Source organism: Nelumbo nucifera, chromosome 1 (assembly GCF_055504915.1).
Source record: "Nelumbo nucifera cultivar China Antique chromosome 1, China Antique-T2T, whole genome shotgun sequence".
Lineage (NCBI taxonomy): Eukaryota > Viridiplantae > Streptophyta > Magnoliopsida > Proteales > Nelumbonaceae > Nelumbo > Nelumbo nucifera.
In genome coordinates this window covers 14158064-14185051 of record NC_142649.1, presented here as the reverse complement: position 1 = coordinate 14185051, position 26988 = coordinate 14158064, and the positions used below count along the sequence as shown (strand labels likewise).

At 37.8% G+C, this 26988-nt stretch overlaps 1 protein-coding gene across 3 annotated transcripts in view; it reads left to right on the top strand.

The window, feature by feature from the left end:
* The window catches only part of LOC104588074 (uncharacterized), an 84087-nt gene that overhangs the window by 51912 nt on the left and 5187 nt on the right, over positions 1-26988 (top strand). For all 3 annotated transcript variants that reach the window (XM_010245886.3, XM_010245889.3, XM_088894185.1), the window contains 12 exons: positions 486-577; positions 732-815; positions 1052-1126; positions 1199-1246; positions 3569-3664; positions 5472-5701; positions 7667-11208; positions 11324-11403; positions 11584-11664; positions 25416-25487; positions 25595-25700; positions 25820-25874. In XM_010245886.3, coding sequence (XP_010244188.1) covers positions 486-577; positions 732-815; positions 1052-1126; positions 1199-1246; positions 3569-3664; positions 5472-5701; positions 7667-11208; positions 11324-11403; positions 11584-11664; positions 25416-25487; positions 25595-25700; positions 25820-25874 — 4561 coding nt within the window. The remainder of the gene's footprint in view (positions 1-485; positions 578-731; positions 816-1051; positions 1127-1198; positions 1247-3568; positions 3665-5471; positions 5702-7666; positions 11209-11323; positions 11404-11583; positions 11665-25415; positions 25488-25594; positions 25701-25819; positions 25875-26988) is intronic.

Here is a 26988-nt window from a genome sequence, read left to right as displayed (position 1 = left end):
TCGTTGAAGGTGACTCTAAGCTGGTTACAGAAGGGTAGTGGACTGGAAATTTGCTAATGAGAGAAGGGAAATTAAATGGCTAACTAGGGGGCTGGAAATCCAATTTCAGTGGGTAAAGAGAAAAGTAAATGCATTTGTAGACACTGCAAGGCAGGGGGTGGGAAGAGATCAAATATTTTGGGCTGTATTGTAATTTTTTATTTTGTTCTCTTGGGGAGAGTTTAGTCTTTTTACCTCTATCTGCAGTGCTGTAATTATTTTTCTCATCAATTTAATTTGAATTTGTTATTGATCAATAAAAAAGTAGCTCTTCTAGATGGTGATTCTTTTTGGGTACATTGTGAAACATCTCTTCTTCATGTTAAATATGAAAGGGAAAAATGCATTTCAAGCACTTTACAAATGCTTTAGGCTTTTATGATACAACCACTTGGACTGATGTAGATCAATTTTTTGAACATTTTGCTGTCTGTGGCATGGTGTAGCACTTCGCCCTCCTGTAAACAGCACTTTAGATCAAGTGGATGATAACTTTTTGCAGTGGAAACAGCCATCTGTGCAGCATGCTCTATCTCAGGTTATCATGTGATTTTGATTTATCATCACTATTATTATTATCATCATTACTATTACTATTCATCTATTTTGCACACATACAAACATATATGAATACATGTGTATATATGTATGTGTCTGTATGCATTTTGCTGACAATCAAATTATAATTGCAGATTGTAGCAGCATCATCTTCATCAGTGTACCATCCTCTTCTTCATTCTTGTGCTGGCTATTTATCATCCTTTTTACCATCACATGTTTGTTACTCCTAAATCCTACCATCCTCTAAATACAATCTTGTCTCTTTTCTATTTTTTATGTTTCTGGTGTCATGTTACTATAATATTTGTATTAATATCCTTGTTGCACAAATGTTTACCATTTTCTGGGTTCACCTTGAAATGCAATAATTAATGTTTTTAGAGTTCATCAAATCGCGTTCTATTTTGGATATGAATAGCATTAATTCATTTGGTCGAAAACTTCACTTTAGGCAAAGGCAGCATGTGTTCTAATTGATCTGTGTTCTGGGCCACTAGCACCATGGATATCTACTGTGATAGCAAAGGTTTGTTACATCATTTTGACCGTTCGTTTTTTGTTACTATTTCTTTGATTTCAGGACTAACCTTTGTTACAGGTTGACCTAGCTATTGAGATTTTGGAGGACCTTCTCGGCACAATCCAGGTTTGTTTATCATGTTCTTGCATATTCCATATAAAGTAAAGATATTTGAACTTATTTTTATTTTTATTTTTTTCAAATTGTGGCCAAAGGATGCCACTTTCGCAATTGATAGACAGGGCATCTTGAAAGATTGAATCCCCCTCCAGGTTGTGTTGCATGAACATGGAAAAAAATATTCTCAGGGATATGTTCAAAATCAATTTTACTATTGAAACATTTGGTATCTTGTGCATTCCATCATCATATTACTTACAGAAGATTAGGTAATTAAATAAGGTTTCTCTTTGTTACCTAGAACAATGTATAGGAAAAAGATGGAGTTCATCGTATATGCTAGATATTGATTTATGTTGAACAAGTAAGGAGAAGCATTGGCAGGAGCCTCATGCACTGGGCTGCCTTTTTTTTTTTTTTTTTTTCGAACAAGGAAAGCGGTAAACCATTTGTCCATTTAACAGCTTCCAGGAAATTGTTAAGCTAGATTCTGATGGATGCTCTTGGGAACCCAAATCTCTCTGGTGTTGGTTGATCCAGAAGGCCACATTATTGTGGTCTATCTAGTTCTGGTCAGTCAACAGAATACTCTATATAAAGAATTTGGTCCTCATCTATGGCATCAGATTACTATTTTTGTTAGGTGTTGAGGGTGGATGTACAAGCAAGGATCAAAGTATCGGTATCGGATAGCTCAGATATGGATACAGATACAGATACACTTTTGAAACACATAAATACGTATGAAAGATATGGAAACACTTGAATACACTAAGAAATGCATACAAATCACATACATACATTAATAACACTAAATCTAAAGCTGAATCATCTATGAATAAGATATAAAGACATGAGAAATGCCACTTTAATAGGTTATATGAAGAAAAAGATTACAATCAACAATACCATGACTCTAGAACATGTACACATCATACAATAATTATTACTTTATTTCAGTTTTTATAATTATAATTTTTAATATTATTAAAATTTGTTAAATTTATTTAATTATTATTTTGATATAAATAATGACACTACTTTTTCAAACAATAAATATGTTTTCATTTTTAACATATAACTGTGTGGTTTTACACATAATTGTTATAAAACATATAAATCATTTCAGGAAGATAAAATAAATTATTTTTATAATTTTTACGTTTTTTGTTATTTTTTGGGGGAAATTAAAACTTAAATTATTTATTTCAGTTTTTAAAATTATAGTTTTCAATTTTTATTAATTTTGTTGGGAAAATTTATTTATTTAGTATTTTTATATAAATAATAACTTTATTTTTTCAAATAATAAATATATTTTCATTTTTAAAATACAACTTATATGTAAAATATATATCATTTATTTATTTAGTATTTTAATTTTTGGGGGAAATTAAATCTTAAAATTTTTTTTCCAGTATTTATAATTATAACTTTCAACTTTTACTAAAGTACAAAAACAATCTAAAAACAGTCAGTGTACAGTTTTATCAAACTAGCCACCATACACTTTCGTATCGGTGCATATCGAGCCATATCCATCGGTATGGTCCGATACGACCCAATATGGAGGCATATGGTGCTGATATGCACGATTTGTGGGCATATCCCGTATTAATGGCCATGGATACCGATATAATATGCCCTGTATTGGGAGAATTGTATTGGTACTTTAAACTTGGGTACAAGGGAACTCTCAAATGATTTTTGGATGGATGGTTGGTGGCTTTATTTGTTCTTTCTTGAGAGTTTATCATATTATTTAAACCTGAGCATTGGCATCTAGGTTTTACATCTTGTTCAGATTTAGTTCTGATCTTTAAATCTCTGCAAATTCTTTAGCTTGGAGTGGGCTGGGGAGTGCTAAATTTTACTTGGGCAGCTATATTACTAGTTAACTATATGGGTGTTCTTCTCCCCTTGATGTTTTCTCTAGTTCTTTACAAATTTATCTCTCCCTTCTTAATTGTGTAATTCTTTGGTTTAATTTTAATGAAATCATTTCAGTTATAAAAAATGTAGAAGGGTCATTGTAGTATCCTTCTTGAGTGTAGGGAAAAGCTCCCTCTATTACTGACTCTGCCAAGTTGCCCATGACACACCCGCCAAAATTTTTTAAGTTGATGGTTTTATGGGATGGGGGAGACCACCCTCTATTGTTGATGTCTCTTAGCATGATGAAGCTTCAATTCTCTGCCATCCTTTCTTAACATCATCAATTGCATAACAAGGCAATTGATTCTCTAAATTTTTAAGACTATCCCTGATTTATTAGTGGTTTATTTTGTTTGCAAGTTAATTCATCTTGTTGCTTTGACATGTGTTTAGGGGGCTTGCTATTCTATTACTCGAGCTCGGGCTGCTCTCAAATATTTGATTTTGGCTTTATCTGGACATATGGATGATATACTTTCTAAATATAAGGTGCTTCTTTACACTTAAGTTGCTCTTTGCTATGTCTGTATTTTTTGTTTTCATGTTTTGTATGGCTCTTTCAGTAAAAGCTCCATTGAAAATCATCAGCATCATCATCCTTGCCTTTTTCCAACTATATGTGGTTGGCTCTCCATTGAAAATTATGTGAACCTATATTTTGCAAAGCAAAGAATGGATTGAAGGGAAGAGCCAAATAACTGACCATACTGGTCTGCGAAGAAGCTAGCTTTAAATTTCTTATTCTGCCAAGAAAAACACTATTCAAATTACCATTCATTCCACTCTGTTGAAATACTTAAATATCTCTGAAATAGCTTCTTAATCTTTCTTAAACCTACCCAATCTGTTATTAGATACTAGGACCAATGAATTAGAAGTAAAATATACCCATAATCCAAATAAGTAGATTTTATTACATCAATGACCCTCAAAAATTTTAAATAAAATTCCTAAGAAAAGATTTTAAAATGGATTAGGTTAGAAAACTAACTAAATGCCATAAAAGGTTCACCATTTTTGTCCCCTTGGCCAAAAGTTGATGATTGAATTTTGAAAGAAATCTGGCTGTCCACCTTCCTATTGCTGCATTATCTTCTTCCTCTGATACAATCATTTTTTTTTTTTTTTATAAATAACAATACTAACTTTTGTTAATGAGAAGAAATATATGAGTACATCATATTGGAAAACCCAAGTAGGGAGACTAGCCTCAACTAACCTCCATAAAAGATGCATCAGTCCCTAACCAATTTGGCCCCAATCTTGATACCCCTTGTTTTGCTAACTCATCTGCCAATCCATTGGCAGCCCTTGGGACCCACACCACTTTTGCCTGCAACTCTTCTATAATTCTTTATAGTTCTCTCAACATATGTCTGTAATTCCTGGTTACCTTCTGCTCATTCTTTATCTACTCTTCCATATTCTTTGCCTTTTCCCTCAGACCTGTGATTACTGCCAAGTCTCTATTGGATCATTTTTAGGCTTATGGAATATGTTCATGACAATGAAAATGTTCTATGGATCCAATGGTCAGATTTGAAAATATGGCTTTTCTGAAACCTTCCCCAAGAAATTATACAAGATTGCTCCCATTGCATTGTCTTGAACTTTTTGCTCCTTTCTCTTCTTTCAATCCTTGGAATTGCTGGTAGACTGATTTTCATTAGACTCTCCGTCTTGAAAAGTGAATTATCCTTGAATTAGTATTGCCTTAGAGATCAAGCTCAGGCTTAATATAAACTTCCTTCCCTCCATTTATTTTTTATGCACTCAATGGTTATCCACGTTTTGACTTTTGGCCTTCTAACTTTCATGTTAGATCACTTTGAGCTTGATTTTTATGCGCTTGATGAATTATCCTCACCAGAGGAGGGTACACAGTGCATCCCCTCCGGGGGTCCGGCCATTTCTGTCCTCACCAACCCCTTTTTCCTCAGATCTTCAGAGATCCGATTGTCTCAACCTTGTCCTTGTTCCTACACCAGGCTACTGCTGATTCATCATTTTGAAGTTTTAGCATATATTTATGATTATGAAATGAACAATGTTTCAAGAAGATTCAGTGGTTGGATTTGTAGATATGGCAGCTTGGAATTGAAGACCAATCTGTTTCATTTCTTTAATCTTTGCTTCTTCCTTTCAATACTTTAATTTTCTAGTAGACTTTGTTGCATCCGGTTGTCTCTATATGATAAATTGTTCCTATGATTCTTCTGTTCTTTTGGTTTTTATTTACATGTTATCTGGTGTCATTAACTGATCTGTTTTACATTTTCCTTTTCACACCTTTCAGGAAGTAAAGCATAAGATACTCTTTCTGGTGGAAATGTTGGAGCCTTTTCTTGATCCTGCCATAACACCAGTGAAAAACACAATTGCTTTTGGGGATGTGTCTGCAATTTTTCTAGAGAAACAAGAACAAACTTGTGCCATAGCACTCAATGTAATCCGTACAGCTGTACATAAACATTCGGTTCTTCCATCGATGGAATCTGAATGGAGGCGTGGATCAGTGGCTCCAAGGTAGTATTAATCTGTATCTATTTCTTGCAAGGAGAGATACATAGCATCTTACTGGTTGGTTTTGCATTTAAAACCTGAATGACTATTTGGTTTTGTATCTCCTTATGTTTGACTCTTACGTCTTGTTTCAACTTTTGTTGAAAGTTCCACAAAATTTCATAATAACCATCAGCAGTATATACAAATTACAATCACTATGAATTTTCACAAATATTCAAATTATTGTGATCTGAGTAAGTTTTTAAGAATTGTTTTGCTTTTGTTTTTTTTTTTTTTTTTTTTATCTGGAAAACAACAGGAAAATTGATATGGTAGAAATATTCATCATCATCTAAGCCTTATCCAACTATGGAAAAATCTCTGATTCCGGAAAGACTTATGAATGCCCACCTGATTGGTTACCTCTTTTATGATGCCGGTTGATTGGTTATAAGTTTTTCCAGTATCATGTCTTTCCGGCATCATAGTTGACCCCACCCCCCACGAACTATATTGGGTCAGCTATATGGTAACAATATTGACACATGTAAAACATTAGATTCCAAGTATTATTGTTCTCATAAATTAAAGCTCTGGATTGCATAGTTTTCAGGGTGCCAAGGCGAGGCTAGGTGATAGGGGGGTGCCTAGGCGATGGATTTTTTTTAAGTAAAAACATGTATCCTAGGGTAGTTCCCTAGGTTTCATAATCATATTTCCTTAATAAATTATCCATATTTTTCATAAGAAAAGTATAAACTTCATGTTGAATTATAGAAAATCAACATATTCCAACATATTCATGAGAAGAAAAAGAAGAAAGAAAAGAAAATTCAAAAAATATAGGGGCTGAACCCCTATTTCTGTTATAGGAAAAGAAGAAAAGAAAAGGTGGAAGAAGAAGAGGAAATTAGTATATAAACACACAAAATTAGTAAAGAAAAAAGAAGAAAATGTGTTGATTGGACAACATTTTATGTTCTTCCTTATTGGTTCAGGTTTTGAAGTCTTTGAGGGTTCAATACAGCATTTAGCAATGTTGTGTTGATTAAATCCTAACAAATAAGAAAATAATAAAAAAATAGTATGTAAACACACAAAATGAATATTTTAGTTTAAAAATGTCTATTTTATAATTATAACCTAAACAAACTAAGAATATAAAAGTTTTTTATAACACACTATAGAAAACTGCTTGGCAATTAGGCGAGGCAAGCCTCCAAGGGCGCCTTGTCACTTGGGCGCCCGCCTAGGCGTTGCCTTGACAACTATGCTGGATTTTATTATGATCCTGTTCAGATCCAGTTAGGATATAGACCTTAAAAAAATATCTGTTTATTATTTGGATCAATACCTTATTCTCATTAATCCAATCCAATAATCCTGTTATATTCCAATGTACACACTGATTATACACACCTGTTCCAAATCCAGACCACAGACAGCCCTTGTTTTTTGATAAATGGTGAATTTTATTGGAAGGAGGAGTTCCTTTGAAACAGAAAAGATACAATACTGTTATCAACAGGTTAAAAGGAGCTTACTAAACTTCCCCTAGAACACCATGAAAGGATTGAAAATTAAAGAGTTCCCTATCCCTGCTGAAATGATCAGTAGTGGTACCCTCAATATCCTTGAGAATTACCACCCATTGTCTGAAAATGCCCTCCATTTTCCCAATGATTTGTTTAGGGTAGTCCTTTTGTATTTAAAAATCCTCTGACCACAGACAATCCTTATTTCTTGTTTGAGCAATTATTGTGAAAACTTCAGGTCTAGACTATATCATATTTCAAAAAGCTCAAGTGTATTTATTTTGATTTTTGAAAGCACTAGGACAATCCATTTGGTTCGCTTTTATCCTTGGTGACAAAAAGTGCTGCATTAAGTAAATCTATATAATTAAAACAGTTGGTGACATTCAATAGCAACTGTATCTTTATCTTTTGTTGGAATGGATTGAGTCATACAAGTTTCTTAATGCAGTGTACTTCTTGCAATTTTGGGACCCAACATGCCATTGCCACCTGAAATTGACCTTTGTAAATGTCCAGTTTCTAAAGCTGCTGAGCAAGAATCTTTCTCTGTTCAATCTGTATCTTCTGTCCCTCGTCTGGGAGGTTCCTCTTCAAAACCTAATAATCAAGATGAATGTGATGGGAAGGCTGACCTGTATGAAGCATCCAGCAACATCGATGCTTTTGAAGACGTAAATCTTTTGTTTGCTCCTCCAGAGTTGAAAAACATATCACTGAGGAATGTCTCTAACATTTTTGAAGCAAGTATTCCCGAGAAAAATGGCTCAGAATCTGTTCATGTTGATAACAGCATTGAAGGGAAACATCTAATTGAAAAAGGTCCGAACTACCAGTTTCAGAATGGCCTAATCATGGATGTTGGATTTTCTATTGAATACTTTAACATGCAGGCAGATTACCTGCAACTTATGAACCATCATGAGTCTGAACTTAGGGCTTCTGAGTTTCGACGTTTGGCATTAGACTTGCACTCACAGCATGAGATTACCATGGAGGGACATGATGCTGCCATTGATGCATTGCTTTTAGCAGCAGAGTGCTATGTCAATCCTTTTTTTATGACAGCCTTTAGAGGTGTTCCGAAGGTTATGAACAAGATGAATTTTAGTGGTACTACAATTCCTCAAAAGTATGAAGTTGAAGATCTGAGAAGGGTCTCCAAATGGAATAAAAATGACTTGGAAATTATAGCTCAACTTGAAAGAAAAAGAGACAAAACTGTGCTGCAAATACTTCTTGAAGCGGCAGAATTGGACAAGGAGTATCAAATAAAGGTATCAAATGGGGAAAGTTGCCCATATGATATTGCAAAAGAAGAGCGTGGCATAAAATTATCTCCAGAAGATCTGAATTCTGCAGATGCTGTGACATTGGTTCGACAGAATCAGGCTTTGCTGTGTAATTTTCTGATTTTACGATTACAGAAAGAGCAATATTCTATGCATGAAATCCTCATGCAAAGCCTGTTATTTCTGTTGCATTCGGCCACTGATCTATTCTGTCCTCCAGAACATGTAATTGACATCATACTAGGATCTGGTGAATATCTTAATGGTCTTCTTACATCTTTCTATTATCAACTTAAAGAGGGTAATCTCCAGCTGGACCCTGAGAAAATATATGCTGTGCAACGAAGATGGGTGATTCTTCAAAGATTGGTCATTGCAGCTAGTTCTGGTGATGAAGGGCAAGACTCAATATTCAACTTTAGCAGTGGATTTCAGTACCGAACTTTGGTTCCACTTTCATCCTGGATGCAGAGAATACCTAAATTCTCTTCTAGCCCCTACCCTCTTGTTAGGTTCTTGGGGTGGATGGCAGTATCTCGTTATGCAAAAGGTTACCTCAAGGATCATCTCTTTTTTGCCTCTGATCTGTCCCAACTGGCATGTTTACTATCTATTTTTGCTGATGAATTTGCACTGGTAGATAATGCAGTCTACCAGAAAGATGAGGCTCTAAGGTCTGAACATACAAGAGATGCACAAGATCATCCAGTCAAGATGTTTGAACTTCCTGATCGGTCATATGGTGACAGATGTTTTCATGTTCTCTACCCTGACCTGCATAGGTTCTTCCCCAATATGAAAAAGCAATTTGAATCTTTTGGGGAGATTATTTTAGAGGCTGTTGGCTTGCAACTGAGGTTGCTTCCCTCTAGTAGTGTTCCAGATCTATTGTGTTGGTTATCAGATGTCTGTTCATGGCCATTTTTGGCCACAGTAAAGGACCAAAATTGCATTCGAAATGGTTCTGATGTTTTAAAAGGTTATGTTGCTAAGAATGCCAAGGCAATCGTACTATACATACTTGAAGCTATTGTAGTTGAGCACATGGAAGCAATGGTTCCTGAAATACCTCAAGTAGTGCAAGTATTAGTGTCATTATGTAAAGCTTCATATTGTGATGTTTCGTTTCTTGATTCTGTTCTGCGTTTGTTGAAGCCACTTATATCATATGCCTTAGGAAAGGTATCTGATGATGAAAAACTGTTAACTGATGAATCTTCATGCCTTAATTTTGAGTCGCTATGCTTTGACGAGTTTTTCAGTAATATCAGACAAAGGGATGATTGTCAGGATGGTTCTAGGGAGAAAATATATCAGGGAGCTCTGTCCATCTTTATATTGGGTGCCATATTCACTGATTTATCCTTTCACAAGCAGATGGAAGTTTTGAGATCTTTAGTTTCATGGGTTAACTTTACTACTTTTGAGCCAACATCTTCTTTCTATGACTATCTGTGTGCATTTCAGAATGTCCTTGAAAGTTGCAAACTTCTTTTAGTTGATAGCTTAGGAGACTTTGGAATTCACATACCAGTTCAGAAGCCTCAATTTACTGACATATGCAAGGCTGAAGTCCATGCTGATGACTCGGACTTCTCTTCTTGTCCTGATAATGCAACTAAAATTTCTGAGAAGTTTGACAATTCCAAGGATTTAAATGGTATTTCACATAGAAAGGTCTGTGCTTTATCTTCTGAAGTAGTAGAAAGCTTTTCCAGGGACTTAGAGGGTTTGATTTCCAAACTTTATCCAACCATTGAGCAGTGCTGGAAGCTTCATTATCAGCTTGCAAAAAAGCTGATTGTTACATCAGCCAAGTGTTTCATTTACTCAAGATGTTTGTGCTCCATTCAAAAAGCTGTTATTAGTGGAGAGAATGACAATGAGGATCTCATTGCAATCAATTCAAATGATCATTTCTCTATTCATTGGAAAGTAGGTCTTGAAGGGCTTGCTGGAGTTGTTGTGACACTTCAAAACAACCATTGCTGGCAAGTTGCGTCTGTTATGCTTGATTACCTACTAGGGTTTCCTCAGTATTTTTGTCTGGATAGTGTTCTTGGTACAGTTTGCTCTGCAATTAAGCATTTTGCTTCTCATGCACCAAAAATCTCATGGCGCCTCCAGACTGATAAATGGTTGTCAATCTTGTTCACAAGAGGCATTGGTGGCCTTCGTGAGCATAAGGATTCATTAGTTGATTTGTTCTGTACAATGCTTGGTCATCCAGAACCTGAACAAAGATCTATTGCATTGCTGTACTTGGGAAGACTCGTTGGCCAAGATGTAGACACTGGAACAGCAACCTTACCATATATAGTCTGCAATAAATTGGTTGCATCTCACCTAGTTACCTCTGTTTCTGAGCCAGTTCTCTCTGTTCTAGTCTCAAATACATGGGAAAGGGTAGCTCTGATTGCATCTTCTGATCCATCCATGCTTTTGAGGGTTCATGCAATGGCACTTCTGGCAGACTATATCCCATTCGCTGAACGCAATCAGTTGCAGTCCTTTCTTGGTGCAGCTGATACTGTGCTTTGTGGTTTTGGGAGACTTTCATATCCAGTGTTTGATGGGCCACTAACATGGCTGTCGTTAGTTCTTCTTGCAAATGCTTGCCTGTACTCCCCAGAGGAAGATATTGCTTTGATTCCTCAGAGCATTTGGAAAAATGTTGAGACATTAGGAATGTCAAAAGCAGGTAGACTACTTATTTTCTTTTAGTTTCAAGATCATTTAATGGGAGACTGAATTCTTTCCATTGATGCTCCAATCTCTTTTCTTTTCTACCCATTTCTGTTCCATCTTTAATATAGGAGGAAAGCTTGGGGAATTGGAGAGGGCAGCCTGCCAAGCACTTTGTAAATTGAGAACAGAGGAGGATGGGGCTAAAGAGGTAAGGCGCTAATTTCCCCCTACAATACGTGCCCTTGTTCTTGTATCTTCTCAAACCATTATGTGTTATCCTAACATCTGTCAAACCTGCTGCATGATTTTGTAACTAAATAATTGAATTTTTATTGGATCTTTATGTTTTTGCATTCAAAAGTCTCTGAACTACAATTTTTCATTCAAGGCTCTGAAAGCAGTGCTTTCTTCAAGTTCTTCAAGACAATTTGATCCTGAGTTTGGAAGTACCCGTGAAGCAATTCTTCAGGTAAGAACATTTCTCCAATGATTCATAAATTTTGGAGCAGTTGTCTGCTGTCAGATGTAGTCCTTGATCATGTAGCATTTTGCTGAATTTCTGATTACATTTCTTTTTAACAATCTTTTTTTTTTCAAGAGATGCGAAGTAACTGGTCAGTGTTTTTTTTAATGTCCAATGTCCATTTCTTTAAGATCCCCCTTTGCAGTAAGGAAGCATACTAGGCCTGAGACCACATCTAATGTGAGAATCCATGTTTTTCTTCTTCTCTATCCAAAGAGTATACATACTCTAGAATGACATGCTACATTAACTATAATTGTACTGGATTCACCCTAGAGGCTTGCCATTAATCTATTAACTTTATATAAGGCTTGGATAGAGTGACAGTATATGTTAGAAGAAAAACAACATTTTGAAAAGAAAGGACTGTTTAAAAAGTTGCAGAAAATCAAAAGGAAGTAGCAGAAATCAGGTTTCAAGAAGAGAGAAGAAGAAGAAGGTGGTGGCAACTAGGGTTCAGAGAGAGAGATTTTCGAACATAACCTTCTCTCTTACACCCCTAATTCCATTTCATTAAGTTAAACTTTAGTAATTTACAGAGAGGCCCCTAATTGGGCAGGAAATTAAAAAACATAACATAAGAAAGAACAAAGCCCAGATTAAGGCCCATTACAGCAAAGAACATAAAAAATAAAAAGGGATAAACAGCCTATGGGCCATTCGGCCCATCTTCTCTACACTCCCTCTCAAGCTGAGCATAGATGTCAATCATGCCAAGCTTGCCAGTGTCATGTTGAAGTTTAGCCTTGGGAATGACCTTGGTGAGGAAATCAGCTAACTGTCCTTCAGAAGTGATGAAAGGTAGACACACCTCTCCAGAAGCCACTCTTTCTCAAATGAAGTGTCTGTCAACTTCAATATGTCTAGTTCTGTCATGTTGCACTGGATTGTGAGCAGTGTTGGTGGCAGCCTGATTATCACAGTATAACATCATTGGCTTATCATGCTTAATACCCAGTTCCTCCATCAAGGATCTAAGCCACAATAGTTCAGAAACTCCATGAGCCATGGCTCTGTATTCAGCTTTGGCTGAAGATCGGGCAACAACTGATTGTTTCTTGCTTCTCCAAGAGACAATATTACCTGCCACCAAGCTACAGTACCCAGAGGTTGATCTTCTGTCATCAATGTTTCCGGCCCAATCAGCATCTATGTAGGCCTCATGTTTCATATGGCCATGCTTAGCAAATAGAAATCCCTTTCCAGGGGAACCCTTCAAATAACACAGAACCCTCTCTGTTGCTGCCATGTGAGTATCCTTGGGAGCATGCATGAACTGACTAATGCAATTGACAGCAAATGCAATGTCTGGCTGAGTCATGCATAGATAGAGAAGTTTTCCAAGTAGTCTTTAGAAGACTCCCTTATCTTTCAACAATATTCCATCTGAAGCAGAGAGTTTATGACTCATATCAATAGGAGTAGCAACTGGTCTAGTACCCATCTTCCCTATTTCAGAGAGCAAATCAAGTACATACTTTCTTTGAGAGATAAGGATCCCATCCTTGGATCTAGCAACTTCTATGCCAAGAAAGTATCTCAATTCCCTCAGATCTTTGATCTCAAACTCTGTATGAAAGAAAGATTTGAGATCATTAATCCCTGATACATCATTACCAGTCACAACAATATCATCAACATACACAATCAGGTAAACGGCCAAGGATCCTCTCCTCTTCACAAAGAGGGTACGATCAGACTGTGTTTGTACATAGCCAAAGCTAACAAGGGCAGCCCTAAACCTTTCAAACCATGCTCTAGGGGATTGTTTAAGTTCATAAAGAGATTTCTTCAGCCTGCAGACCTTCCCTTTCATATCTTTTTCATACATCCCTGGAGGAAGAGACATATAGACCTCCTCATGTAACTCTCCATTCAAAAATGCATTCTTTACATCCATCTGATAAAGTGGCCAGAGATAGTAGAACTCTCATAGAAGTCATCTTGGCAACAGGAGGAAAGGTCTCCAGATAATCAATCCCATATGTCTGTGTATAACCTTTTGCAACCAGCCTAGCCTTGTACCTTTCAATGGTGCCATCAACATGATATTTGATAGTAAAAACCCACTTACAACCTACTGGATCTTTCCCTTCAGGCAAATCAACCACTTCCCAAGTGTCATTCTTGTGCAGGGCATCAATTTCTGTTCTCATAGCATCCCTCCATTTTGGAATAGTAAGAACTTCTGACATAGACCTGGGAATTGGGTTAGAAGCAACAAAAGAAAGGTAGGCAAAATATGAAGGAGAGAGCAAACTATAAGAAAGGTGTTTGGAAATGCAATGTGCAGTACACTTCATTTTTCCTTTCCTAATAGCAATAGGGATATCAAGGTCTGGAAAGGATGACTCCAAAGGGGCTATATCAGTACCTGTTGTCTTTTCTGTGACTGTAAGTGTAGGAGGCTCATGTGTTGTTGGGGAAACAATCTGCTCACTTCTGGTTCTTTGCCGTTGGTACAACCTAGGATTAAAAAGAGGACGAGGAGGGATAGGAACACTGGAATGAGAATGAAAAGACTGATCCTCCCTTGACTCATTTGAAGGAGGAAGAGTCTCAACAGAAGACTCAACTGGGACCATGGTTTCAAATGTCACCAAATGTCGTTAATGTCGCTCGACATATGTCGATGTCAAGGCTCACCGGCATGAAAGTGGATGGTAATATAAAAGTTACATATGTCGGTTGACATTTCCTATATTTCTGTAATGTCGACCAAACCAGTCCAAATAACAAAAAAAAATACAGTTTTTCCTATTATGTCGACAAGATGTCGACTAATGTACATTAAAAATATAATATATTAGTATATTATTTTAATTTAATACAATATCTTAATATAGATTATTCAATTAATAATTCTATTTAATATTTCAAATAAAATATTTATAAAAATAATTAACAAAATATAAAAAACAAAAGAATAAATTAATTACTTTATAATATAAAACATAAAATATTTTTCAAGTAGTAAAATATTAACTAGTTAGTATTTTTTAAAATATTTATTAAAATCAGAAAATGTTTATTAAATTTTATAATAAACCATATTATACATTTAATATAAAAAATCAGAATAAATTTAATAAATTTTATACTAAATCATAATTTATTATAAATTTAGTATTAAAAATCATAATAAATTCATTAAGTTTTATAAGAAATCAGAATTTATCATTATCTTAATACTACAAAAAGGAGAATCAGTTTATTAAATTTATAATAAAACATAATGTATTATAACTTTAATATTTAAAAAAACAGAATAAATGTATTTCTATTTACTAGTGTGAAATAAATATATTAGAATTTATAATAAATCAGAATTAAAAATAAGAAAGGAAAATATCAGATAACCTTGTAAAAACATCAAAATGCATAATAAATCAGTAAATCGTCATTTACTAATTTGTTATTGATCTTAGTTTCTTAGCTTTATATAATGGTTGGGATTAAGATAATAGTCTAGAAATATGTATTAATGCTTCTTTTATCATTTTACAAAATATCTTTGCATATTTCCACATATTTCATAATATTTCCACAATGTCTCTAATTTTTACAATATTTCCCCTCGACATTTCCGACATTTCCAACATATGTCCTATATTTTGGTAAGCGACATTTCCATCGACATCGACATTTTAAACATTGATTGGGACAGGAAGGGGGAGAGCAAACAACTGTGACAAATTCTCCCCCTTTGGACAATGCCTCTCTTGAGAAGAATCATAAAAGGAAGAGAGCTATCAAAGGTGACATCCATTGAGACATACCGAGTGCCAGTCTTCGTATCAAAACAACAGTAACCCTTTTGTGTGGGGGAATAACCAAGGAAGATACATTTGTGGGCTTTTGGTTCAAATTTATGTCTCTGGACACTTGGGATATGTACATAACAAGTACAACCAAAGACACGGAGAGGAATAGGAAAAAGATCCTTGCCCGGATGAAGAAGATTGAATGGAGACTTAAACCCCAAAACCCTAGATGGCATATGGTTGATTAGGTAGGTTGTAGTAAGAACATCACCCCAAAATTTTGTAGGGACATGTGAGGCAAATAGAATACTTCTTGCAACTTCAACAATATGCCAATTTTTTCTTTCAACAACTCCATTCTGTTATGGGGTCCTAACACAGGAGCTTTGGTGAATAACCCCCAAATCAGTGAGATAACAGGTCAGGTTTTTCTCAAAATATTCTTTTGCATTATCGGATCTAAAAATTTTAATTATGGTATCAAACTGGGTTATAACAAATTCATGGAATTGCCTCACAAGTCTGGGAACTTCATTACAGGACTTCATAAAAAATATCCAAGTGAACCGAGAAAAGTCATCAATGAACAAGATAAAATATTTGTAGCCACCCATAGAAGGTAAGTGGTAAGGCCCCCACACATTAGAGTGCAGAATATGAAATGGAGAAGATCCTTTTATTACTCAGAGGATAACTGATTCTACAATGTTTTGACAATTCACACGACTCATAATGAAGACTGGATAGACTAATTCCCTTAAACAGTTATGGGAATAAATGACTTAATGCAGAAAAAGAAAGATGACCCAAACGAAAATGACATAACATGACTCAACTGATGGACTCTGTAGACGTAGACCCAAAAGCAGCTTTTCCAGGTTGTCCATGGCTCTGTCCAGGAGTGTCTAGCAGATATATTCCATTCGCCTCATGGCCACTCCCAATCACTTTCTGAGACTCCAGATCCTGAAAAACACAGTAGGAAGGAAAGAAGATTACATAGCAGTTCAATGACTTAGTTAGGCTACTTACAAATAACAAATTTGTATTTAGCTTGGGTACATGAAGAGCAAAAGGAAGTACCAAGGAATGTGTAGCCTTGATGGTTCCCTTGCCGAAGATAGGGGCAAGAGAGTCATCGGCTAGGGTGATTTTGTCACGGCTAGGAAGTAAATCATAAGAAACGAATAAAGTGGAAAAGCTGGTTATATGATCAGAAGCACCAGAATCAATAATCCAAAGGATCCTACGATTACCTGAAATAGTTGCATGATTGGCAGAAGCCCGTATACCTGAATGAGCAAATGTAGAAGAGGTTGAATTTCCTGGAGGGTTGGAAGAAGAGGCCACACCCTCTAGGTGACTGATCAACCTTCCAAACTTCTCATATTCTGCCTTCATAGCAGCTAACTGCTCACTAGTAGTCATTTCTTCAGTTTGGTATCTGTCACTATCTGGACCAACAGCAATATTGGCATTCCCTGCCTTCATATCCGACTTCTTTTGAAACCGAAGAGGAAGAAGCTCAAGATGCAATTTCCAATACTTGTCTTTAGTGTGTTTTGGCTTCTTACAGTACTCAAATAATTTCTTTCTTCCCTGAGCTACTTGGAGTCCCTGTAACTCCCTTGGGTTTCACTCCCCTATTAGCAAGGTGATCATTTAGACCAGACCCTTGAACCTGGACAAGTCTCCTGCTTTCTTCACTACTTACCAAGGCATAGGCTTGAGACAGTGAAACACTATCATTGGATAAAATATTTTGCTTTGTGATGTCATACTCTGGATTCAGCCCTGTGAAAAACTCAAACACCCTGTTTCTCTAAACAAGTTTCGTGTAGGTCTCAGCATCATTAGTGGTGTCCTAAGCTACAGCTTCTATCAAACCAATTTCTTGCCATAAAGACTTTAGTATTGAGAAATAAACAACTAACGGTTTCTCCCCCTGTCGCAAATTCTTCACATCACTCCTCAGCTTGTAAGACCTGGCCACATTTAATTTCTGGGAATAGGTTTTAGCAACACTATCCCAAATTTCCTTTGCTGAATTCATCCACAAATAGTCCTGACTAATCTGTGGTTGCATTGAGTTCACAAGCCATCCAATAATAGTATAATTTTCTTGCATCCATTTTTCATATGATGGATCATCTTCCGAAGGAGCCTTTTTGCTCCCGGAGACAAAACCCCATTTGCCTCTACTGCAAATATGAATTTTTACTGATTGTGACCAATCCAGATAATTAGTTCCATCTAGCTTGATTGTGGTCACAACCAGTAGAGAGTCTACAGAGGCTCCCGGAACCTGTCCGGATTCAACAACATGCTTGTTTTCAACTTCTGAAGGGTTCATCTTCTTAAATACTTCGAAAATAACTTATAACAACTTTGAATAACAACAAATGAAGACAGAACAAAAACTGTGTTGTGAGCCATCCTCTGTGCAGTCGTACCAGCTACCCGCATCACACTCGGAAGCCGGGAGAAACAGAGAAATCTCAGCCGCTCCTTGTAGACTTCACAGAACACCAATCCACTTGATTTGATCTTCAAGATGAAGGATGAGAAGACTGTTGAAGTTCGGCCTGCCCTAGAAGTCTGTTTTGTTTGTTAGTTGAAAAGTAAAGTAAACAGCAAGAAGGAAGAGAGGAAAGAAGAAGGAAGAAAGAGGAATGAGAAGAGAAAAGGTCTGGTTCGAAATTAGGAAAAAATCACACCTAGTTTCGGCCAAACCTGTTATTATATTATTAATGTAATTGGAAAAGACATAAGTGCCCTTATTTAAGTAAGAGGCACTTGAACTAACATAATAGTACACATCAGCACTCTCAACAGGTACAAAGACCAAAATACCCCTTCACTAACACTCCCCCTCAAGATGGTGAGTATATATCATATAATCCCAGCTTGTTACATATGTAGTCCACTCTCCCCCGACTCAAACCTTTTGTAAACAAGTCTGCCCACTGATTTCCCGTATTAACATATGCAGTCTCTATCACTCCATTCAGCACCTTCTCTCTCACAAAATGATAGTAAACTTCGATGTGCTTGGTTCTTTCATGAAACACCGGATTGGAAGAGATATGAACCGCTGCCCGATTGTCACAATAGAGCTTCATTGGAGTACTGATGTCATATCCTATCTCCTGTAGAAGGTTCCTTAACCACACTAATTCACGAGCAGTATGTCTCATGGCCCTATATTTTGCTTCTGCACTACTTCTTGCCACAACTGTTTGCTTCTTACTTTTCCACGTTACCAGGTTACCCCCTAGAAAGGTGCAATATCCTGTGGTAGATCGTCTATCAGACATAGAGCCTGCCCAATCAGCATCGGTGTATCCTTCTACTTCCAGTTTTCCGCCACTTTTGTATAGCAAACCACGGCTAGGAGCTCCTTTCAAGTACCTCACAATCCTTAGCACTGCATTCCAATGTGGGACCAAAGGTTTCTGCATGAACTGACTCACCACACTAACCACAAATGAAATATCTAGCCGAGTAATGGTTAGGTAGTTTAGTTTGCCTACAAGACGTCGGTATCTGCTAGGGTCTTCAAATACTTCACCTATATCACTGCTCAACCTCGTATTTGTTTCCATAGGTGTCTCAGTCGGTTTAGTACCCAACAAACCTGTTTCTTCTAGTAAATCAAGCACATATTTCCTCTGACACAAATTAATGCCATGCTTAGATCTTGCTACCTCTATGCCCAAAAAGTATTTCAATTTGCCAAGGTCCTTTGTCTGAAAGTGTTCCTATAGAATGCCTTCAATCTGTCAATGCCCATTTTATCATTCCCAGTCACAACGATATCATCTACATACACCACCAGTAGTATTTTGCCTGTCGGAGAGTCATGACTGAAGACAGAGTGATCAACTTGGCACTGTTTCATACCAAACTTCTTGACCACCTCACTGAACCTACCAAACCATGCTTGAGGGGACTGTTTAAGCCCATATATAGCCTTCTAAAGTCTGCATACCTTACCATCCTCCCCCTGAGCAACAAACCCTAGTGGTTGTTCCATGTAGACCTCCTCGAGCAAATCACCATGCAAAAAGGCATTTTTGATATCTAGTTGATGTAGAGGCCAATCATACATAGCTGCACGGGAGATGACAACACGAACTGACCCTATCTTAGCAACCGGGGAGAATGTCTCTGTGTAGTCAATGCCATAGGTTTGGGAGTACCCTTTTGCAACCAGTTGCGCCTTCAGGCGCTCAACACGACCATCTACCAAGTACTTAATGGTATACACCCACTTACAACCGACAGCCTGCTTCCCAGGAGGAAGAGCGGTGAGGTCCCAAGTGTGATTATGATGGAGGGCAGAGAGCTCTTCTTCCATAGCATGGCACCACTCTGGAGAGGTAAGGGCTTCCTGGACATCCTTAGGAACAACCACTGAGGATAACAAGGAGATGAACTGGCGATGGGAGGCGGAGAGGTGAGTAAGGGAAACAAAATTGGAAATAGGGTGAAGGGTGCAGGTGCGTTTACCTTTCCGTAAGGCAATAGGAAGATCAAAGTTGGAGGCTGGTGTCAGATCTGGAGCCGGATCTGTCGACGGTGATGAAGCCGGAGGAGGCACAGCCGGTACACGTGGGCGATGTGTATACACGTGACGGATAGGTGAACGGTCAACGGACGGTGGCACCGGAGGCAAGGACGTAGGCACGATTGGAACCAGAGGAGGAGGATCAGCCACAGGAAGGGGAAGAGGAGGAGGTGATGTGGAGGAAGCAGCATCACCGGACCCCACGAAGAACGGAGTAGACTCGAAGAAAGTAACATCAACACATACCAAAGAACGACGAGAACTGGGATGGTAACACTTGTACCCTTTCTGAGTCCGAGAATAGCCAAGGAAAATACACTTAAGGGATCGTGCATCTAACTTGTTAGTCCCAGGACCTAGATTATGGACGAAGCAGACACACCCAAATACCGGAGGAGGAAGCAGAAACGGAGACATGTTGGGGAACAAGACACTAAAAGGAGAACGACCATCAAGAATAGACGTGGGCATCCGATTAATTAAGAAACAAGAGGTGAGCATTGCATCACTCCAAAAGGGTTTGGGAACATTCATGGGGTGCATGAGTGAGCGTGCCGTTTCTACAAGATGTCGGTTCTTTCTCTTAGCAACCCCATTTTGTTGTGGGGTGTAGGTGCATGAAGTTTGGTGTATAATGCCATGTTGGTCCAAGTATTATTGAAAAGATGAAGACAAGTATTCACGGCCATTATCAGAGCGGAAGATTTTGATGTGAACGCCAAATTGATTGCGGATCTCAGCATAAAATTTCTGGAAGATGGCAAATAATTCGCTTCTTTCTTTCATTAAATAGAGCCACGTCATTCTTGAAAAGTCATCAACAAAAATAACAAAATATCTATGTCCATTATATGACATCACTTTATAAGGACACCAAACATCTGAATGATTAAAGAAAAAGGACTCGACACATGGTTATCAACCCTAGAACTAAAGGGAACACGATGGTGTTTCCCAAATTGACACGACTCACAATCTAGAACAGAAAGTTGACTCAATGAAGGGACCAAGGACTTCAGCACTTTAAGCAAAGGATGACCAAATCTACAATGCCACTGGAGAGGAGAAATAGATGACTGAAGGGCCGTTGACGTTCTTCCACCACCATCAAGATAATACAGTCCACCGGCTTCATGCCCTCCACCAATCTTCATCCCCGTCTTGAGATCCTAAAAAACACACATAGAAGGGTAAAATGTAACGGAGCAATTAAGGGACTTGGTCAGCTTACTAACAGACATAAGATTAAATGGAAGCTTAGGTACATATAAAACAAAGGATAGAGACACAGGGTCTAGGTCAACATTACGAACACCACGAATAGATGATGTGGAGCCATTATCAAGGGTAACAGATTGTGATGTTGAGCAATGAGTGAGAGATGAAAACACACCTAGAGTTCCCGTCATGTGATCGGAGGCTCCAGAGTCAATAATCCAGGGGTTGGGTGTGGATGCCAAACAAGCCATACCTGAGTGTGCAAAGGTAGTTGTGTTCTGCTACGACATGGATTGAACAAACCTTTGATACTCATCACGAGGAACACTCACCATCTCCTTGCCTGGATCATCTGAAGATGTAGAAGGCATCTGGTCAGCTGACCGGTTCTCCTGTCTAAAGTTGGCACTGGTGTCACTAGTCATGGCATGGTTGGCCTACGTCGAGGGTGGACCATGTAAGTCATAGCAGTAGTTAATAGTATGTCCATCCAAACTACAATGAGTACACCTCTGTGGACCCGAGCCACGTCCTCTACCACGAGCTCCCCTTGAATCTCTGCCTCTAGTACGACCACCACCACGGATATGTGTAGATCCACCACTACCACTCCGGCCATACACTGGACCACTACTGCCACCACGGCCAGGCTGGGCTCCTCGAGCCCCACTTCTGCCACCTCGTCCTCTCGACACTGCAAATGCTGATTTATCTGAGTTATTAGAGTTTTCCATAGATCCAATGGAAGTCCTCCGAAGACGAGCAAACACCTCCTCTAAAGATGGAAGGGCAGATCCTCCTAGTATCTGGGCTTGTATTGGTTCATACTCAGACTTCAACCCCACCAAAAACCGAGTCACATCAAGCTGCTCTCGCTGTTGCTGTTGAACCTTGACATCAGAAGTGAGAGGGTGATATTACATTTAGCTCATTATGGATATTTCTCATACTGGCATAGTACTCCTCAAGGCTCTGATTTCCCTGTTGCAGATTGAAGTATTCCTGATACAGTTGATATACCCTAGTTGTATTATCCTGACCAGAATACAATTTCTTAGCATGTTCCCACACCTCTTTGGTTGTGTCAAGAAACATGAAGTTCACACTAATTATGGGTTTCATACTGTTCCACAACCATGTGATGATCTGTGCATCTTCCTGTTCCCAGTCTTCATACTCCTGAACTAGTGGGGGGTTTATCCTCTCTTATGTGCTTTACCTTCTTCTTCGCCTTCACAAAAACCTCCATAGACTTGGCCCAAGGGACATAATTCTCTCCATTTAGTTTAATGGAGGTCATTTGGACATTCAGGTAGTTAGTAGATATCATCACACTAGGTTTACTATCACTGTTATCTGCCATTGCCAAATTCCCTTATCACTGAATCCTGAGCACTACACACTGCACACTGCACACAGACACTTCACCGAAATCTGCACACTGATTTCAGCAATAACAAAGGCTGAAAGCCGTACTTATAACACCACAAATCCTACTCTACAGCTACCGGAAGTTTCACCATTAAGTAAACACTACTTCCCTTTGAATCACACACAAGCCAGCATAAACCCTAGCATACTGCAATCTGAAAACCCATCATACGATTTGTACCACACCTCTCATGTGTTCCATAACAGAAAATATGCATAAAAAAAAAACTCCTTACCTCATCGCCTGAAGGCCAACCACACGAAGGAATGAAACACCACTGCACCACACGCACCAGCCCTACATTAATTAGGGGAGGGCTTAGAAACCACAGAAACCAATCACCAATGACACGACCGGAGGCATAGAAAACTCCAAGGGAAGAGGGCAATCACTCCTTTTCAGCCCTTTTCCCAGTCTCCAACCAACAGCTGAGAAATCCAAGAGAAACCCTAGTTCGAATGCGCAGAAAACAGAATTCTAGCAGGTCTGATTTGTTTAATGTGGCTCTGATACCATGTTGAAGTTTGGCCTGCCCTAGAAGTCTGTTTTGTTTGTTAGCTGAAAAGTAAAGTAAACAGCAAGAAGGAAGAGAGGAAAGAAGAAGGAAGAAAGAGGAAGGAGAAGAGAAAAGGTCTGGTTCGAAATTAGGAAAAAATCACACCTACTTTCGGCCAGACCTGTTATTATATTATTAATGTAATTGGAAAAGACATAAGTGCCCTTATTTAAGTAAGAGGCACTCGAACTGACATAATAGTACACATCAGCACTCTCAACAGGTACAAAGACCGAAATACCCCTTCACTAACAAAGACTTTCAGTCATTGAGCGCCCAGGTCAAACTCTCAGTGGGGCCCGCAATCAGATTTCTCCAGATAATTAGGGTTTCGGGCAACACACTTGAATCTGTCAGGAGGACGACAAAATTACTCCCCTACTCTCCAAAAACCACTAACAACTGGGCTGAAATAGGTTTCTTTAACTAATCATACGATTCAGTTCTTCATACACATAGTGTATGGGAAAAAAGAGGTAAAGAAAGGGAAAAGTCAAGCCTGCTTTGATACCAAGAAGAAAAACAGCCTTTTGAAAAGAAAAGACTGTTTAAAAAATTGCAGAAAATCAAAAGGAAGTAGCAGAAATCAGGTTTCAAGAAGAGAGAAGAAGAAGAAAAAGGTGGTGGCAACTAGGGTTCAGAGAGAGAGATGTTCGAACATAACCTTCTCTCTTACACCCCTAATTCCATTTCATTAAGTTAAACTTTAGTAATTTACAGAGAGGCCCCTAGTTGGGTAGGAAATTAAAAAAACATAACATAAGAACGAATAATGCCCAGATTAAGGCCCATTACAGCAAAGAACATAAAAAATAAAAAAGGATAAACAGCCTATGGGCCATTCGGCCCATCTTCTCTACAATGTTTTTTTGCAGCTTAGCCAAGAAAGTTTCAATGATGGTTGGTGTTGTACAACAGACATGAGTTCTTATTACCAAGGAATGATTTAAGATTTCATGATAAGGATTGGGAAGGAAATGAAAGGCTTTGGTCCTTTGGACCGATTAATCGGATCATGATTGGTTTTGGTTATTCCGAACTGATTAAGATCCCAATCATCTATGGATAGATACATATATGCATTAATTGTATATATGATTATGTATGTTGACATATTACAAGGATACTCCCAGTCTAATATGTTTTTTTCTCTTTCACTTCCTCATAACAAATCTGGTATGTCCACTGTTAACTCTATGCTTCATCTGCTTGCTGAAGATCAAGCTGTCTGTCCCCCTTGGGTGTGGATTTGGAAATCAAAAGCTCCCTCCAAGATTATTTTCTTTGCTTGGGTAGCTCTAGAAGGAAAGATTCCTAAAATTGATGTGCTGAGAAAGAAAGGTGTGGTCCTTGTAAATCATTGCTATCTTTGTGGTTTGTATGAGGGGACTATTCAGCATCTCCTTGTTTCTTGTAGCTTTTCCTACAGTCTGTGGTCCCATGCTTTACAGTTCTTTGGAATGAGCTAAGTTACGCCCACTGATGTGGGCTCCTTGTTTTCACCCTAGAGAGGTCATGCCTAAGTAGAAGGGGTAAGGTGCTCTGGAATTCGCTTCCCTTGGCCTTATGCTGGTGCTTATGGAAGGAGAGGAATGGCCAGGTGATTGAAGATCATCCTCATCTTTTGAGAAGCTTTGTGCCAAGCTGGAAAGAACCTTGTTCAAATGGGCATCTGTTATCAGGATTTTTCAGGGCCTGGATTTCCGTTGTTTTGTAGACCATTGGGATAGTATTTTGGGGGGTGATGGTTTTGCTTTGCAATCTTTATTAGTTCTCTTGCCCTTGTATTGCCTGGTTATTGAGGAAATTGCTCCCTCATCAGCCTCTTTTTTCTTTAAAGTTAATGAAATTCCTACAACTTCTCAAAAAAAAAAAAAAAAAAGCAATGGATACGGCACTGAATAAAATGGAATAGTGAAACAAGATTCGTGTAGCAGGCTCCATATAGATAGGACAAGGCTTAGGTGATGACAGTGATGAAATTTGGATGGAGAATTTGTCAATGTATAAGATTGTTACTTTGCCCCTTGACGCATGGGAAGTGGTTTTACTTTCTAATTTATGTCTTTCTTTTTTTTTTTCATCTTCAGTATCACTCCATAATTCTATTGTCTTCTACTGTCTTGTTCACTAAACAGATATGTAATTGTTTTATAGGTGCTTGGTAATCTGACCCATGTTCAATCATATTTTGGTATCTTTGCAAAGAAGATTGACCAAGAGGCAATTGTAAGTTTCAATAATAATAATAATAATAATAATAATAATAATCCATGATATGACTTTATTTCAGATATTTTAGATTGATTTGATTCTATAAATTGCAAATGTTATAGGAGCTAGAAGAGGCTGAAATAGAGATGGACCTTCTTCAGAAAGAACAAGCATTACAAGAATCATCTAAAAATTTTAGGGAGCCGCATCAATTACCTCTTTCACCTGGTAATAATTGCTCTCCTTAATATTTGCAGATTTATCATGTTAATAATTGTCAGTTAGAACATTTAATTGAAGTAGGTCTTTTTGCTGATTTTTCGTATTTCTTATGTGAATTTAATCAGTTAATATGAAGGATGGTAACCGTCTTCAGCAAATTAAAGATGAAATCCATTCCATGTAAGTATTTCAATGTGATTTTTTGTTTTGTTTTGTCATTGTTTAGAGCAAACGTATTGGTAAAATATAATTGTTTGCTTCTTGTAGTGCATTTACTTAGGCTGTGTTTTGATAATTGATAGTGGTGGAATTAGAATTGTGAATACAAAGTAGGCTGTGTTTCTCTCTCTCTTTCTGATCCAATGTTTTAAAAAGGCGTGGGAAGCATACACCCCAAAACGCCCTTAGGTGCATGCCAGAGGTGTTGATGTCTCTGGGGCATGCACTTCAGGTGCATAAAGTGTACACCTCAAATGCCTTTTGCATGAGGCATGCTAGAGGCGTATGCCTCAGCTACTGTTATGCATCTTCATTTTTCTTAATACAAAACATCTTTCATAAAAAGGAAACCAAAAAAAAAAAGAAAAGAAACAAGATGAGATCCTCCTCTTAAGGAGATTTCTGTGAGGCTTATGCCTCTTACGTTCTGAACTATGCCTAACGCCTCCAGGTAGTGGAATGCTTCATGTCATGCTTCCATGCTTTAAAACATTGCCATGATGTTCTCCATACTAGCATTTAGTGGGTTTGGATCATCATGAATGGACCCTATTCTGAAATGGATCTGGTTTGTGTCTGGTGAAGTTTATGAAAAGGTGGACCATCTCCAGCCATATCCTTTTGGAATCTGACCTGAGATCTAGCCTGAATGTGCAAATGGATTAATACCTTCACATCTGACTTGGATCTAGATTCAGATCTGGATCTGGCAAGAGTTTTTTTACATAAAATAGGATCCCTGATCTAAATGGATTTGCTCCAGATTGGACCTGTTATGCTCTTATCTCTAACAGTCTCCAACTCCAAACTCTAATCCCAGCAATGTTAATCTTTCTCTGCAAATGTAGAATCTGAAGATTCAATTTTACATTATTCAAAATCAATATCCAAACAAGGTTTTGAATAATTTAAATTTAATCCATTTAAATCTTATTCAACGGGATGCAAATACTAAAGGCCAAAGCCAAGCTCATCTATCCAAACACAAATTTAGTTATGTAGTGAACTGGGGAAAACTTAGAGAATCGATGCAATATGAACTAAACTAGCAACAATGAAGGCACCTTTAATCTGC